The sequence below is a fragment of the Gouania willdenowi genome, chromosome 16 (assembly GCF_900634775.1).
Source record: "Gouania willdenowi chromosome 16, fGouWil2.1, whole genome shotgun sequence".
Taxonomy (NCBI): Eukaryota; Metazoa; Chordata; class Actinopteri; order Blenniiformes; family Gobiesocidae; genus Gouania; species Gouania willdenowi.
Genome location: NC_041059.1, coordinates 31,588,395 through 31,603,748, shown reverse-complemented (window position 1 = coordinate 31,603,748; position 15,354 = coordinate 31,588,395). Strand labels below are relative to the sequence as shown.

Here is a 15,354-nt window from a genome sequence, read left to right as displayed (position 1 = left end):
AATGTGAGCTTCACTCCAGCACTTGAAAACCATATAATTTTGTCCCTGAACAGTGAGTTGTGCCAACTACAAGAGAGTTGGAGATTAAGCTGCAGATGAAGGCCAAACTGGAACTCAGCATTAGCGGAGGATAGACATTTCCTGACTGTGGCATCGCAAATCCCGCTGTTGCTTATTGTCCATATTCACAAGTGTAAATGGTAAATGGTAAATGGACTTGATTTTATATAGCGCTTTCTCACCACACTGAAGCAGTCTCAAAGCGCTTTACACATCAGCTCATTCACCCATTCACTCTCACATTCACACACCAGTGGGACAGGACTGCCATGCAAGGCGCTAGTCGACCACTGGGAGCAACTTTGGGTTCAGTGTCTTGCCCAAGGACACTTCGACACATAGTCAGGTACTGGGATCAAACCCCCAACCTCTCGATCAGAAGACGACCCACTACCACCTGAGCCACGGTCGCCCTGTGTATAGCGGAGGTGGGGTGCATACATACACGCACACACACATAAACAATGCACACTTGCGTGTCTGTGTCCACGATCACCCTGAAATGGACAGAAGTGGCTGCTATGAAAGCGAAACTAAACGGAAGCGCATTACTCCGGGCTGAATAAACAAAACAAGCGCACACACACATACAAACACACAGAGGCGCTAACCACAGACGCTGCCTCCACTTTCAGAGCTGGTAGACTGGGGAAGAAGCACCCAGCCGCTCCGACCGATAGACATTTTCATCATTCGCACCTTTTGTTGGCCGTCACATTGGACGAACATCTGTCCACTCCAAGGCAATATGGCAGATTTAGTTGCTAGTGATGGATTGGGGCTGATCAAAATCTGCAGGTGACACCTTGGTTGAGAGAAAGAGGAGTGTGACTTCATTATTCCTGACTTTTTATGGAATGAGGCATTGAGGACAGATTTCAAGCACATTCATGTAATAAAAACATAATATAACATTTTTGTCAAATCCATAGTTATTCCTCAGTCATGTTTATTACTATAGTAAAAAAACTTTAAGTTTTTCCATTTAATCAAAATTAAGCTGAGATAAATCAAAGACTTGCACTCGACTGAAGGTTCACATTTTTTAAAGAAAACTTGAAAAAACAACCAAGTGGGTTCTTACTGAGGTTCGACAACTCCGTGCTGCGGTGTGACGGTGAGGCAGTGGGCGGGCCAGGACAAATCAAATCTCAGCTCTCTGGAAGTACTATTCCTGATTTGAACCTGACTGGTGGTTGAGGCACCATCTATAAACAAAAAGGGGTGTAAAAAAGATAGATAGATGAAGGAACAGTTTACAATCAGTTTCAGGTCAGTATTCAAAAACACCCTCAAACCAGTTATGTTTGAACAGAAAGCAAGGGAGTCAAATTGAGCCAAAGCAAGTGAGAAAGGCTGAAGGTACACTCTGAAAAGGCAGCTGGAACTCACTGATGGTGGGAGCTGGGAGGATGATTTGATCTGGATGAATGGTCCAAGACACAGACTGTCTGGGTAATACTTCTGAATCCTAGTGAGGACAAAGGCAGATAAAACATTTTCCTTTTCTTGTAATTTAATCTAAACACAAATGCCTATATCTCATCCAGTAAAAGAAAAACATACAGAATAATAACATCAAAGTAATTGCAGATATTATAGGGTACCTTTAGGGAAGGCTCAGCACTCACTCTCAGTACTGGGTCCTGGGGGCCTTTCACTGGCAACACGTCCAGAGATACGTTTCCATGTAACGACCGACTAGAAATTAAACAACTTTAGTCTGTTCAATTCCAATTAGAGCAAAAAGCATTAATGATCAAAGAAACACAGGGCTTATAGTGGTGCATTAAAATGTTGGATTGAAATGCTCTCGCAACATAGACTATGGGAGTGGAACAGGTCAGCGTATGCCGGATGTGACCTCACTTGATGTGCAAACCCTAACTGGCTGAAAACTATGTTTAGTATAGATACCATATGTTGCAAAATACAAGAGCTTGTAGAATGTGATGTTAGGAACTTGAAGGGAAAACAAATTTGAACTCCTATGTAAAAATGTTTACTTTTGTAAAAAATCCACACAGGTGAAATGAATTTCATGTCAAAAATGATGCAAAGAAAAATGTGAACATGTAGAGTTAAAAGTTAAACCCAAATAAAATATGTACACGTTATCTAAAAGTGAAATCACAAAAAAATATTCACAAAGGTGGAGACTGATATTTACACAGCTGGAAACTTGTAACCCAACATTTAGTCACTTTTTTTTTATTACTTGTGCCAGTTACAACTTCTCCCATATGCCACTACAGCTGTATAAACTACTTTTCTCGTGTGAATCTGCGCTGCTTAAGTTTTGTAACACATTTTGTGTAAATCCAAAAAAACCAGAGGCGGTATAATGAATCTCCTGGTGTTCCTCGTTTCCTGTGATCAAGTTCTGTGTGTGTTGACGGTTGCAATTGGTAACTAGCAGTATTATAACATGCAAAATAAATATTTTGACTGCCCTCAAAAAAGCTGTGTAATTGTTTTTGCAAAAGTGTCAAATATCTATTGTTCCTCACACCAGCCAGAGTCGATAGTCAGTCACCTGTTTATTTGGATACTATTTGGACCGCAACACTACAAAACAAAAAATAAACATGAGCAAATTTTTACGAGCTAAAACATCCACAGACTGCATGAAAACAGGGGTAGGACCAGAAAACTGCTGAAAAAAATCCTAAACAGTCCTATTGTGTGCGGGTTCAGGACCTGTGGAGGGAACCAAGGTGCAGGAGACTTCAGTTCTCACTATATCACCAATATCTCACAAACAGAACAAGATTTTCAAAAACAGAAAAACTCTGCTTACCTAGTTTTTGAAATTTCTGTTTTGGTTTTAAGTCAGTAAAACAAAATAACCACACCGTTTATTTGTTATTTTGATTTGGTTTTAAAACGGAAAACCAAAAAACGAAAGGTACACTGATTAGTTTTAATATGTTTTTTTTTTTTTTTTTTTCATTTTCTGGGTTTGGGGACAATCCATTCCATGCAGGTGTAGTTTGTTAAAATGTGGCATGATACGATGCACTACCTGTCTGTGTCAGGGCTGTTGGTCCCAGAGGGTAGGATTAACTCAGTGTGTTGTCGGTCCTCGGGGCTCTTCATGCTTCCCATTAGCAACAACACGACCTTGTTCATTTGGCTGTAAAAGATGTGAACTTCGTTGGGATGCTGTGGCAGATCGTACGCTGCAGAGAGCCGAAAAAAGACAGAAAAATAAACACTGGTGAACAATTATCATACACCTCGTGTGTGCAATTACATGAATAGGTATAAAAGCATGCGCAAATGCAGGGAATAACATTAACAGCTTTGGCTGATTTAGCTTTACTGGAAGATTTGGAGAATGGCGCTATTAGAGGAGAGCTCATTTACAGAGATTTACTGGCCCATGATGATGAGTGGCTCATCAGCCGCTTTAGGTTACCAAGGGAAGTTCTCCTTGAAATGTGTACGGACCTGTAGCCAGCCTTGCAGCGTGACACGGAGAGGAGCAATGCGCTCCCTGTACCGTTACAGGTGCTCACCACACTGGGGTTCCTGGCAACAGGAGCCTTCCAAAGGGAGCTGGGTGACCGATCAAGAATTTGCCAGTCAACCCTGAGCCGGACCATGCCAGCTGTGTGGGGCGGGATTATACACATGTCAACCAGGTATATATCATTACCGTACAGTGCAGTGGAACAGGCCAACACTAAAGCGCAATTTGCAGTGAATGCCGGTTTTGCTAATGTAATCGAAGCTTTTGACTGCACACATATTGCTATAAAAGCGACATCACAGGATGAATTTGTATATGTGAACAGAAAGCAGTTCCATTTGCTAATTATCCGTATCATCTGTGATGCGCAAATGAAAATAAACATTGTGGCGAGATGGCCTGGCTCAACACACAAATGCGCACATCCTAAATAACATGGTTATTTAGGATGGTAGGGAGCAAATAGCAGGAGGGTGCTGTGGAGGATGGTTGGCTTGTTGGTACAGTAAGTGAATATTTTATTTTTATCCAAATTAAGTGCAGCATGGGTGGATGGTGGTGTGTGAGTGTGTGTTTATTAAGGGTTTAATGTGATTAAACCTGTGCTCAAGTGTCTCCGGCGCACTTCTGCATTAGAAGACATGTGAAGCATAAGTGTTGTAGCCCAATATATATTACAGTCCTGATCAATGATCGTATTAAATTGACAGGTGACCGTGGTTACCCACTCAGGACGTGGCTGATGACCCTTCTCACCAACCCTCAGACTGAGACAAAGAAGAGGTACAATGTACTACATTCCCGCACCCGTTCGGTGGTGGAGAGGACAATTGGCCTACTAAAGGGTCCTGGCACTGCCCGGACAGGACAAGGAGAGCACACTGCTCTACAGTCCCGAAAAAGTGTGCAGAATAGCAAGGGTGTGCGCCTTCCTCCACAATGTTACCCATGAGAGAGGTAACTCTCTTCGAACGGGCTGAGCGGATCTTCGCCCGACCCTCCACCCATTGTTGCCAGGCTTCTCCGGTTAGTGGATATTCTTCGCTTCACCACCACCTTGATGTCAGACCACTTTTTCTTCACTTCTGCAACTGTGCGGGTATCAAAACTGAAAGCGTTGACAGCGGCACACACAGCATCCCACTTGAGTAAGTGGGCGTTTTGCTGTTACACCAGATACGTCCCTCCACTTCTGCCACAAGCGCTTCCATTTCACAATCCGTGAAATTCCTTTTTTCCCCCCTTCTGACTCATTTTAAGTTTTTTCCGTGCAGTTCTCTGATCGCGCATGCGCATCACAGGTCCCGGTGTCCTTTAAATAGGATGTACATATTAATTTGGGGGAGTAGACAGGGACGAACACGTGAGTTCAATTCCACGCTGATTCGGATGTTCAGAGGATAGGTGCGTGGATCCAGTCCAACGCACAGATTCAAACATCTGAATTTTTACGAGCGTACGCCTGTCTCTGGATTGAGACGTACACTTTTTTCCACAGCATTTTATCCGTAAGTCTTTGTATATGAGGCCCCTGGAGATGACATTTGATGTTTCAAGAGACTTAAGACAAAACAAAGCTGCCTAATTACTAATTCATTACTGCCTTATCACCACTATGGTTTTAACTTTCCCCGAGCATCATACCAGCACTTCATGAATATTCTTTAAAGAGACACCTGAAAATTTCTTAGACTCTTCCCTGAGGTTTATATACTCAGCAGATGTTTTTTTGCACCTGCCAGTTAGGAATACCTCCAACCAAAGCTGACTCTGTAAGGAGAAAAAAACATCCCTTATAAAAGTCTTAATTAGAGCGAAGACTGTTGGAGCAAAGAGATACAGGCATGGCCAAAAATATTGCCACCCCTGCACCTCTGTCACATAATTCACCACTTCTCCCAGAAAACTGTTGAAATTAGAAATGCATTGGTGTTCACATTTCATTTTATTTTATTTGTATTAGAACAACACAAAAAAACAGAGAAAAAAAAAGCCAAATCTGATATAATTCTACGCACAACTCCAAAAATGGACTAGACAAAATTATTGGCACCCTCAACTTAATATTTGGTAGCACACCCTTTGGAAGAAATAACTGAAATCAATCGCTTTCTGTAACCATCAGTGAGTTCCTTACTATTGGAATTTTGGACCACTCTTCTTTTGCCAACTGCTCCAGGTCCCTTAGATTTGAAGGGTGCCTTCTCCTAACTGCTGTTTTGAGATCTCGCCACAGGTGTTCTATGGGATTTAGATCTGGACTCATTGCTGACCACTTCAGAACTCTCCAGCGCTTTGTCTTGAGCCATTTCTGGGTGCTTTTTGAAGTGTGCTTTGGGTCATTGTCCTGCTGGAGGACACTGGGCCCTACATTGTGCCCCAAAAGTCTTTGGTAGTCTTCAGATTTCATTTTGCCATACACGCAGTCAAGGCATCCGGTGCCAGAAGCAGCAAAGCAACCCCAAAACATTAGTGAATCGCTGCCCTGCTTGACCATAGGGACAGTGCTCTTTTCTTTGAAGGCTTCATTTTGTTTTCTGTAAATGTGCTTTACCAAAAAGCTGTACTTTGGGACATTCTCCCAGAAGGATTTAGGCTTCCTCAATTTGGCAAACTCCAGTCTGGCTTTTTTTATGTCTCTATGTCAGCAGTGGGTCATTGTCCATTTTAACTGGCTGCAAGTGTGATTAATATATTGCCAGGACCTGTTACTTGCCACAGTTGAGTTTAACTGCAAATTAAAGGAGCATCACATGCTTGAAATACAATTATTTCTTAAAATTTTGAAAGGTTGCCAATAATTTTGTCCAGTCCATTTTTGGAGTTCTGTGTAGAATAATATCAGATTTGGCTTTTTTGTGTTGTTCCATGGAGAAGTGGTGCATTATCTGACAGAAGTGCAGGAGTGCCAATATTTTTGGTCATGACTGTAAGTAAATATTCCACAGTGGGGGACTCCACTGGGCTGTTGTAAGGTTGTTTTAACATGAACATGCCACAGTTCAGCATCTAATACTTAACTCACTCAGTGCCATTGACAAGATAACTCATCATTTCAAATCCAAACGCTCAGTTCTACTGACGAGAAAACACGTTTTTTTTATCGTGAGATAAAACCATCAACTAAACGGGCCAAACGGCTCATCGCTGCGTATCAAGAGGAAGAGGAAGTTACGTCTCTGTGATCAATGGAGGGGAGCAGATACAAAATACAGTAAGCCTATGAGCCAGATAGCAAAATAATGGGTGACATGTAGGTGGTAGCAGCGCACCTTTAGATGCAGAGCTTAAGGGGGAAAGGAAAGGAGTTTTCAAGACAGAAAATGGCGCTACGAGAGATGATGTCGATGTTCCCACCAGCGCACAGCCGACCAGAGCATGTGTGGAACTTTAGTGGATTTTGGGAGTGTGTGGCAATGGTGAAATAAAACGATTAAAAAACGGGGCAAGTAGTGACACCTGGCATGTCCGTGAGGAAGAGGAAGTTGCGTGTGTGCAGACTGACAGTAAGAAATTCATTCAACTCTGACCCAGATAGCAAAATAATAATAATTTTGCCATCAAAAGCCCTGTCTGTGTTTTTTTTTAATATATATATATATATATATATATATATATAAATATATATATAAAGAAACAACGTTCAGATGTTACAGTTACAGTCACTAAAGCAAAAAAAAAATGCTTTAAAGTCACTGACAGGGTTTTTTTTTTTTTTTTTTTTTTTAAATGCTATTTTCTCAGGTTTTTGCTCTGAAACTGAACATTTGTGTTAAAATTGCTCTATTCAACGGCTGATTACGGGAGAACGAAACAAGCCAGAAACAAAACAAAAAAACATTTATGATGAAAGTAGAGGCTTCAATCTTTCAGAATATGGTGTCAGATTTCAGTCATAGTACAAAATATGCTGTGGGTCTTTAAAATCAGTCAAAATGCTCAAAAATGGCTGGCACTCAGGGGGGTAGAAATTCTGAAAATGGCTGGCACTGAATGAGTTATTCTATGCCCAGGGAATGTTTAAAGCAGTCCAATAAACTAAAGCTATGTATGAAGAAAAAAGCATGAATGACCTATCCAATAACCCACAAGAGTATATCCAAGCTGACTAAAAATCTAAAATCTTGAGGTCTTTTTCATAATGTAGCCAGATACCTAAGGCTGTTATTTTAATATTATACAATGTCCTGCCAACCATAAACCATCTTACCCTCTGCAACTTTTTCTTCTCCAAGGAACTTTTCATTGAAGTCCACATTTCTCAACAGACTATTATCAGACAGAGCCTTCTGCGCAGCTTCTGGTTTGTTGTGAATAAATCTGAGAGAAAAACAAACAACAAATCATGAAAAGGGAGAAAAAGCATCACCTTTTAAAATTTACTCTGTAAAAACAATGACCTGTCAGCACTTTAGCACAGGTAAAGGCAGCAAAGATATGGCCATTGACAAAATTATTTGTTCTGCATGCTTGTTGGGTTGCAGAGTTATGAGACAGAACACTTTACATAAATCCACCAACTAGTAGATTATTTTATACATACCTGTCTATCATTATAGAAATATGATTCCTGTAATGATAGACAAGATATTAAATCAGAATTCACACAATTTTTTTTGTTGATTTTTGACAATTTTTCTGTATCTACAATAAGCAGGTTGAGTCAAGGCGTTGCTATCATCTGTTAACAAACCAATGATTGAAGTTCTGTTTTGTTCAGTCTGGACCAATATCATTTATGACTATGCAAAATAAGTGCAAGGTTATATTAAAGTAAAGTCAAAATAGTCAAAACATACCTTCATATCTCTGATAGGTAATGCGGCTAACAAAATTGCCAAAACAAATAACCCTTGGATTGATGCATCTCTTAATATTTGGGCTAAGATTGTTAAGGAGAGTAAGGACACTTATCTACCAATTACGTGGATTGCATATGACCCAAGATTCAAGCCCAATACATTGGATTCTACATTTAAGATGTGGCCAAGTCTTCATATTATCAATAACCGTTTGATAAGGGAACCTCAAAAGCTTTCAAAATATGAAATTTTATAATTCTTTTTAATATACTTCCTCCCTTTCCTGAAGAGAATTCTGTGTGGAAGAACAGTGTACATTTTTTTAAGGTACCCTCATAAGGGGCCTCTTCAGAGAGAAACACCTCCTGTGTGGATCAGATAAAGCTGGGCACTATCACATTTTCTGGGCTTGTCCAAAAATTACTTCCTTCTGGATGCAGTTCAGAAACAGTATAAAGTTATTGATGTGGCCGCACCACATCAATAACTGGTAGAGTGGGTCGTCCAATAACCGAAGGGTTGGGGGTTCGAATCCTGCTCTATCCAAGTCATTGTCGTTGTGTCATTGGGCAAGACACTTTACCCACAATGCCTCGTATGAATGGGTATGAATTGTGCATGAATGTTGGTGAGGGTCGACGCAAAATGGCAACAATGGCAGCCCGGCTTCTGTCAGTATGCCCGAGGGCAGCTGTGGCTACATTGTAGCTTACCACCACTGGGATCACTGATGTGAGCGACTGGTGTGAATGAATAATGGTTTCTGATGTGCTTTATAAATCTAGGCCATTATTATTATAGAAAATGGCTTTGTGATAACATTCCCATTATTGATGACTGGATCTGTAATGTTCAAAATATATACGTAATGGAAAAACTGACATATGCTGTAAGATTAGAATTTGCAAAGTTTTAGAGACTATGGAGCACCGTAATCAGTTTTATGATGTAACTGATTAAAGTATCCCTAAGGTACTGAAGAATTGTAACAATGTGGTTTATATCTTGTTTGTTTATTTACTTTATTATACAATTATGTATGCATATATTGTTTTGTTGATACTGTATACATATTTAAAACTTGGGACTGAAAGATGTAATGTCATATTATATTTGTTCCCAATAAATTATAAAAAAAAAAAAAAGAATATACCTTCATACAAGCCTTAATTTAATGGTCAATACCTAATAAAAAAATTAAAAAAAGTTAATTGCAACATCAAGTTTATCATTTAATTGCGAGAGTTTAGATTTTGAGAAGTTGCAGGTCCCCAGGTTTTCCACCTCTATCAAAAACAATAACATGAAGCACTATTTCCAAAGTTTTCTGTATACACTTACATTCTAGAGTTGGGGACAGTAATTGCTCTCCAAAAAGAGTGTGATAACCATTACACAATCATCTATGCCTTAGACCTGTTCACTAACAGTAAAAAGAAAACTACAGGCCAGCTAGTGAATGGTGATATAAGCCTCACACTTACTTCCTGTACTGCTTCCGAGACACTTCATCTCCACAAAACAAACATACAGTAGCCAGAAGGGAGGCAGCTGACTGACAAAGGCTCTGCTCTCGGTGGGTAGATTTCAATAACACAGTAACCACCTGCACACGTGAGAATACACACACAAAAAAAATGAATTTGCCTTCATAGTCATATTTTTAGACATTTTTAATGTTTGCACTTACTATGCACACCATGTCAGTCTGTGAAGTAAAAATCCAGTCAGTAAAATCATTAAATAAAACATGTTAACACAGAGGCTGCCATAGACTAGCTACCCATGGTGGCAGTCTCTGACACTACCCAGCTGTTGGAGACCCTCAATCACTACGGAAAATGAACAGAAGGAAAATACCACTAGAGCCTGCGATTGACAACATGGCTACAGACACAGGAACAAAGATGATCACGAGAACGAACACAGCATGTGAGAAAATGTACTTAAGGTAGTCCGTTGGTATCGACGAAGACGTCATTGTGGTGCTTTTTTTTTTTCTTTCTGTAGTCTCCAGAGGTGACTGTGGAGCCTGAAGCGCAATGCCTGCTGCAGGTGGGATGCTCAAAATCAGTTCCCGTGGGACCCACAGCTCACTTGTGCCAGCGGAGTCTACGCTGCTCCGCAGCAGCATCGTAAGCCAAGTTAAAGGTCTGCATGCCGGCGTCACAAATGCTTCGCCAGCCAGGTCTGTCGGCAGCGGTGGTTTTGAGGCTGGCAAGTGGGATTCCGCATTTCTTGAGGGTGGCCTTCAGGTGGTCTTTGTATTGCTTTTTCTGTCCACCAGCGCTTCTCTTGCCCTCGCTCAGCTCTCCGTACAGGATTCATTGAGGTATGTGGTTGGCCAGCATCCGGATGACATGGCCGACCCAAGGCAGCTGGTGACAAAGAAGGATGGACTTGGCTGATGGAAGACCGGCTCTCCGCCAGGCCTCTGTGTGAGGTACCTTGTGCCAGAATCACAGGCCAAGGATTCTCTGAAGGCATCTGATGTGGAAGGCCCCTAGACATTTCACATGCTAACGGTAAAGCATCCATGATTCGCAGCCATATAGGAGGAGAGACATACGGCTTTGTAGACAGCCATCTACGTTCGGATGGTCAGGTCGCAGTTAAGGAAAACATGACCAGCCAGTCTGCCGAAGGTGATGTTGCAGTAGGTCGAGTGATGTATTTGTCCTGGCCTGTAGGTCGAAGAGACTCCCATCTGTCCTGTAGCTGATGGCGATTCCATCAGATGGTGACATGCCCTGGCAGGAAACGAGGGTCACCGCCACAAGAAAAAGGGTGAAGAAAACGGGCGGCAGCACGCAGCCTTGCTTCACGCCAACGTTTACAACGAAAGGGTTGGACTCTGCTCTGCCACCGACGACTTTGGCTGTCGTGCAGTCGTGAAACTCACGGAGGATGCAAAGAAAGTTTGAAGGGCGGTCAAATTTCTTGAGGATGGTCCACAGTAGGGGCCTTTTCACCGTATCTAAGGCCTTTGAGGCTAAGTAGAGACACCTGTGCTGCTCCCGACACTTGTCCTGCAGCAACCGTGAGACAAAAATCATATTGTTGTGCTCCTCTTGCGACTAAACCCGCACTGCAATTCGGGGACGACGACGTCTACCACTTCTTGGAGATGGCGGTAGAGCATGACACGGGCAAAAACTTTGCTTGCCACCGACAGCAGCGAGATTCCTCGACTGTTCCCGCAGTTGTCTTTGTCTCCCTTCCGCTTGTAGATGGTGACGATGCAGGCGTCCTTCCATTGTTTTGGGAGGAGGCCGGCTTTCCACGCTCGGGAGATGAAAAACAACACCACTTATGGGGCTTAGAATCTACCAACAAAAAAGAGGATGTTGGAGGGAGTGGAGGCAAGGGAATCCCATTGACCAGTACTGCTTATGAATAGTAAATGGACTTGATTTTTAAAGCGCTTTTATGCCTACACTTAAGTATTCCCAAAGAGCTTTACAATATCAACTCATTCATCCGTTCACACACCAATGGAACTGAGCTGCCATGCAAGGCACTGGTCAACCACTAGGAGCAACTTAGGGTTCAGTGTCTTGCCCAAGGACACTTCAAGGCATAAACAGGTATAGACCAAAAGGGCGTGCACTGTAGCTGTTTCCACTCAACGTTCTTGAAGTTAAAATACAGCGCTTAGGGTTAGGGTCCATCTTGCAAATTTGGCATCATTTGCAGCCAGAGTCTGCGCAGTAGGGTTCGACGGGAGGAGCCCTGGTAACACGCCCCACTCATTTAGCGTACTGCCCTGATGACTTACGCAAGTCCGGCTACTCCAAGAACATAAGTATCTTTCCCGCTGGAAATTCTACCAACGAGATCATAGAGGTTAGTACAAAACCAGGATATATTTCACTCTAACTGCTATTCACAAAGAGAGCTACGCAAGATCTGTGGCTGTCAATCATCGTCATATGACGTAAAATCCGATTTTTCAACCACAAATAACTTATTTAAAACAAAGTCCACAGAAAAATTAACACTTCAACACAATGTAGGGTGATAACTAATGATCACAGACGAGTATTTTTACTTTACAATTTGACCCACATCCCATCCATTATTATTGAGGAGGCAGGGTTTATGACCTATACTGCAGTCAGTCAGCAGGGGGAGCTCTATAAATAAAAGCTTCACTTAAAAGCTTGTCCCGTCCATTCTTTTTACAGTCTATGGTATAGACTGGGATCGAGCCCCCAACCTCTCGATCAGAAGACAACCCCCTCTACCACCTGACCATGGTCAGTACCCATGTCACTCAAGAGGATGGCAGAACCACAGACATGCCGGTGGAGGACTCCACCCAGCCCCAGAGAATTTCAAAGGAAGAGATCAAAGAGCAGGCACTTTCTAGGGAGAAAAAGATCCTAGGGCACAGACCAAGTGTGAAGTGGCCCAAACAGCTAACAACCTGGCAAAGATACAAGAGCATGGATCAAGATGAAATGCACCCAGGTCAAGGTATGTGATCAGTTGTCGGCTTGACTCAGGGAAGAGGACGCCCCCCTGCCTTGCATAGTCCCATGTGCTGCACCAACAAAACATCCAAGCTTCTCATGATTGGTCATGGGACAGGTGTACACCAGTGGCTGGGGAAAATAACATAACTTAAGAGGCTGAGATTCCACCAAGGAAAGGGAGGATGGTTGAGAGAGCAGAGGCAAGGAAATCACATTGATCAGTACTTCTTAAAAAGCAACCAGTCAAATCAGTCGATTGAAGCACAGCAACAGGAATAAAACCACAGTTCGCAGTGCATCAGCACCCATGTCACTGTAAACGCTGGTACAACTGCAGAAACGCAGATGGAGGACTCTACCCTGTCGCTGGCCACCTTTAATGAGGTGGTCGTGCAAACCGAGGGAATAACATCATGACAATGACATCACTTAGGAATGCAGATCAAAGAGGTCATGGTTTCCGATTTCATGTTTTTGGTAATGCGGAACAGTATTTGGCATTTTTGTTTGGAGTCGGGAGACAGAAATGGCAGTTCAAGAAAGATGGCCTTGTGATCTGATACACCAATATGAAATACTTGCAGATCGATGACCGGGGCAGGGTCAGTGATTACAAGATCAAGAGTGTGCCCCCTTATGTGTGTAAAGAGGTCAACATGTGTGAGAATCAAACAGTCCAGAAGTTGCAGGAATTTAGCTGCAAAATGTCAGGACGGGGTGTTGATGTAGAGGTTTAAATCTCAAGGGATAATGGTAGTGTAATTGAAGATGAGGAATAGAGTACTGAAAGCAAGTCATGTAACTCTAAGATGAAGGCTGAGTTTGGTATAAGTAGTCGGTAGATGTGTATTATTTTCAGTGGGAGAGGACGTCTGCATTAAAAAGAATCTAAAGAATCTCACGGTTCGTTTTGATTACGATTCAGGGTGCTACGATTTGATTATTCAAGGACAACACTATATTGTGACAGCAATACAAGTCTATTAATGCAATTAAATAATTTAATTTATTTTATTGCATAATTGTGACCATCACCAACCCTCTCTAAGGAAGGGTAAGAAAAACTTTAATAAAAGGAGCATATAAAAAGAGAGGGCAGTGTTACACCTAGGTAGGACAATGGGAAGGGTAAGGAAGTGTTGATTTTCATTTTAGGATGAAAGTGCAATGTGGTGTTACAGTTGTGCTAATTGTGTTGCGTAATCAGTTAGGCCAGTCTGGTGACAAGTGTGGAGAAATTGAAGTGGTTGATGCAGCACCCAGCTTAAGTAAAATGGTGGTGCTCGGGGAAAAACGGGAAGGCATGGGTGGTTATACCTAAAACTAATATTTGAGATCAACTTATCTAAGGTTAAGCCCAATACAAGCTTATCTCACAGCTAAAGGCATGCCGGTGCATCCACGACCAATGTGTGTGCAAGAGTCAACTTTGTGATTATAGGCGTGGCCCTGGACACAAAGTGCAGCCAGGCCGGCAGCAACAACGAGAGCTAAGGAGCCCCAGGCCACCCCATACCGCCCAAACCCCCCACCACAAGGCACCCCAGAGAAGTGGGCTACAGCGGGACGAGGGAAGAAACCAATGTCTTTCTGCTTTTCCAGTTGCCACCCTGTCTGTTGAGGCAAGAATGGCTAAAAACAGTCAGATTACCTGTTAGGAGCTCCTAAACGAAGGCAGGCTAGCAGAAGGCTAGCCATGGGGCAGCAGAACCATGTATAAAGGTACCAGTCCTTGGAGAGAGATCAGTTTAAAGAATATATGGTGAGAAAACCTTTCATACAACAAAGCCGGTAGTGTCCGGGATGCCAGCCGAGGACAACCTGTTGTTAGCCGGCATTGGAGATGGTGGATAGCAGGTATGTGAGGCAGCCGCATAAAACAAAAACCAGTAAAAAGCACTGGCAAAAGCCCAAAGGTTCACTACAATGGAGTGTATACTGCAGCTCAGCGAGATATGAGTCAAAAAAGAAACTTTAATTCTGATTTCGACAAGGAAAAGCAACGACCAATCAACACCAGTGTCCTCTCCCAGCCACTCAGCTCCAACACATTATAACATCTTATAAGCTATGGAAATTATTTTAACTTATCAAGATCTATCATGGCAGTACTTAGAGGGTTTACTTACATCTTGCGTCCTTTCCTTTAGTACAAACTGGGAGGGAGAAAGGCTAATCACAGATGGATCCATAAACGTTCGTGTATGTACATCAGAGAAAGCTATGGCTTTGATGAAAGCTGCCCTGGAGCCTGTGTTCCTCACACAGAGACAAACTTTACTGACGTGACTGACTGCAATGTCAGATAGAGTTGCCAAGTAACCATCCGCCTGCTTCCTCTGGTCCTCCAGGATGATGTTGCTGGTGCCACCATATCCAGACAGCGGGATCTGGCAGAGATTTTTACAAGAACACACTAATCAAAATTGCAGCGGCAAAAAAAGGACAAATTGCAACACAGTGCATAAGCATAATGCATAAACATAAATTAAGAATATGAAATCATACATATTCTAAGCCAAGTGAATCTTTTATTTGA

The 15,354-nt window shown here is 42.3% G+C and overlaps 1 protein-coding gene across 14 annotated transcripts in view; it reads right to left on the bottom strand.

Moving 5' to 3' along the window:
* cep192 (centrosomal protein 192) overlaps window positions 1-15,354 on the bottom strand; it is a 104,683-nt gene that overhangs the window by 15,475 nt on the left and 73,854 nt on the right. For 12 of the 14 annotated variants that reach the window (XM_028471704.1, XM_028471700.1, XM_028471695.1 and 9 more), the window contains 8 exons: window positions 14,945-15,205; window positions 9,822-9,943; window positions 7,746-7,855; window positions 3,086-3,242; window positions 1,668-1,761; window positions 1,453-1,531; window positions 1,145-1,268; window positions 760-865 (listed from right to left, as the gene is read on the bottom strand). In XM_028471704.1, coding sequence (XP_028327505.1) covers window positions 760-865; window positions 1,145-1,268; window positions 1,453-1,531; window positions 1,668-1,761; window positions 3,086-3,242; window positions 7,746-7,855; window positions 9,822-9,943; window positions 14,945-15,205 — 1,053 coding nt within the window. Of the gene's footprint in view, window positions 1-671; window positions 866-1,144; window positions 1,269-1,452; window positions 1,532-1,667; window positions 1,762-3,085; window positions 3,243-7,745; window positions 7,856-9,821; window positions 9,944-14,944; window positions 15,206-15,354 lie in introns of all 14 variants that reach the window. The other 2 variants (XM_028471709.1, XM_028471701.1) reach the window with 2 other exon arrangements.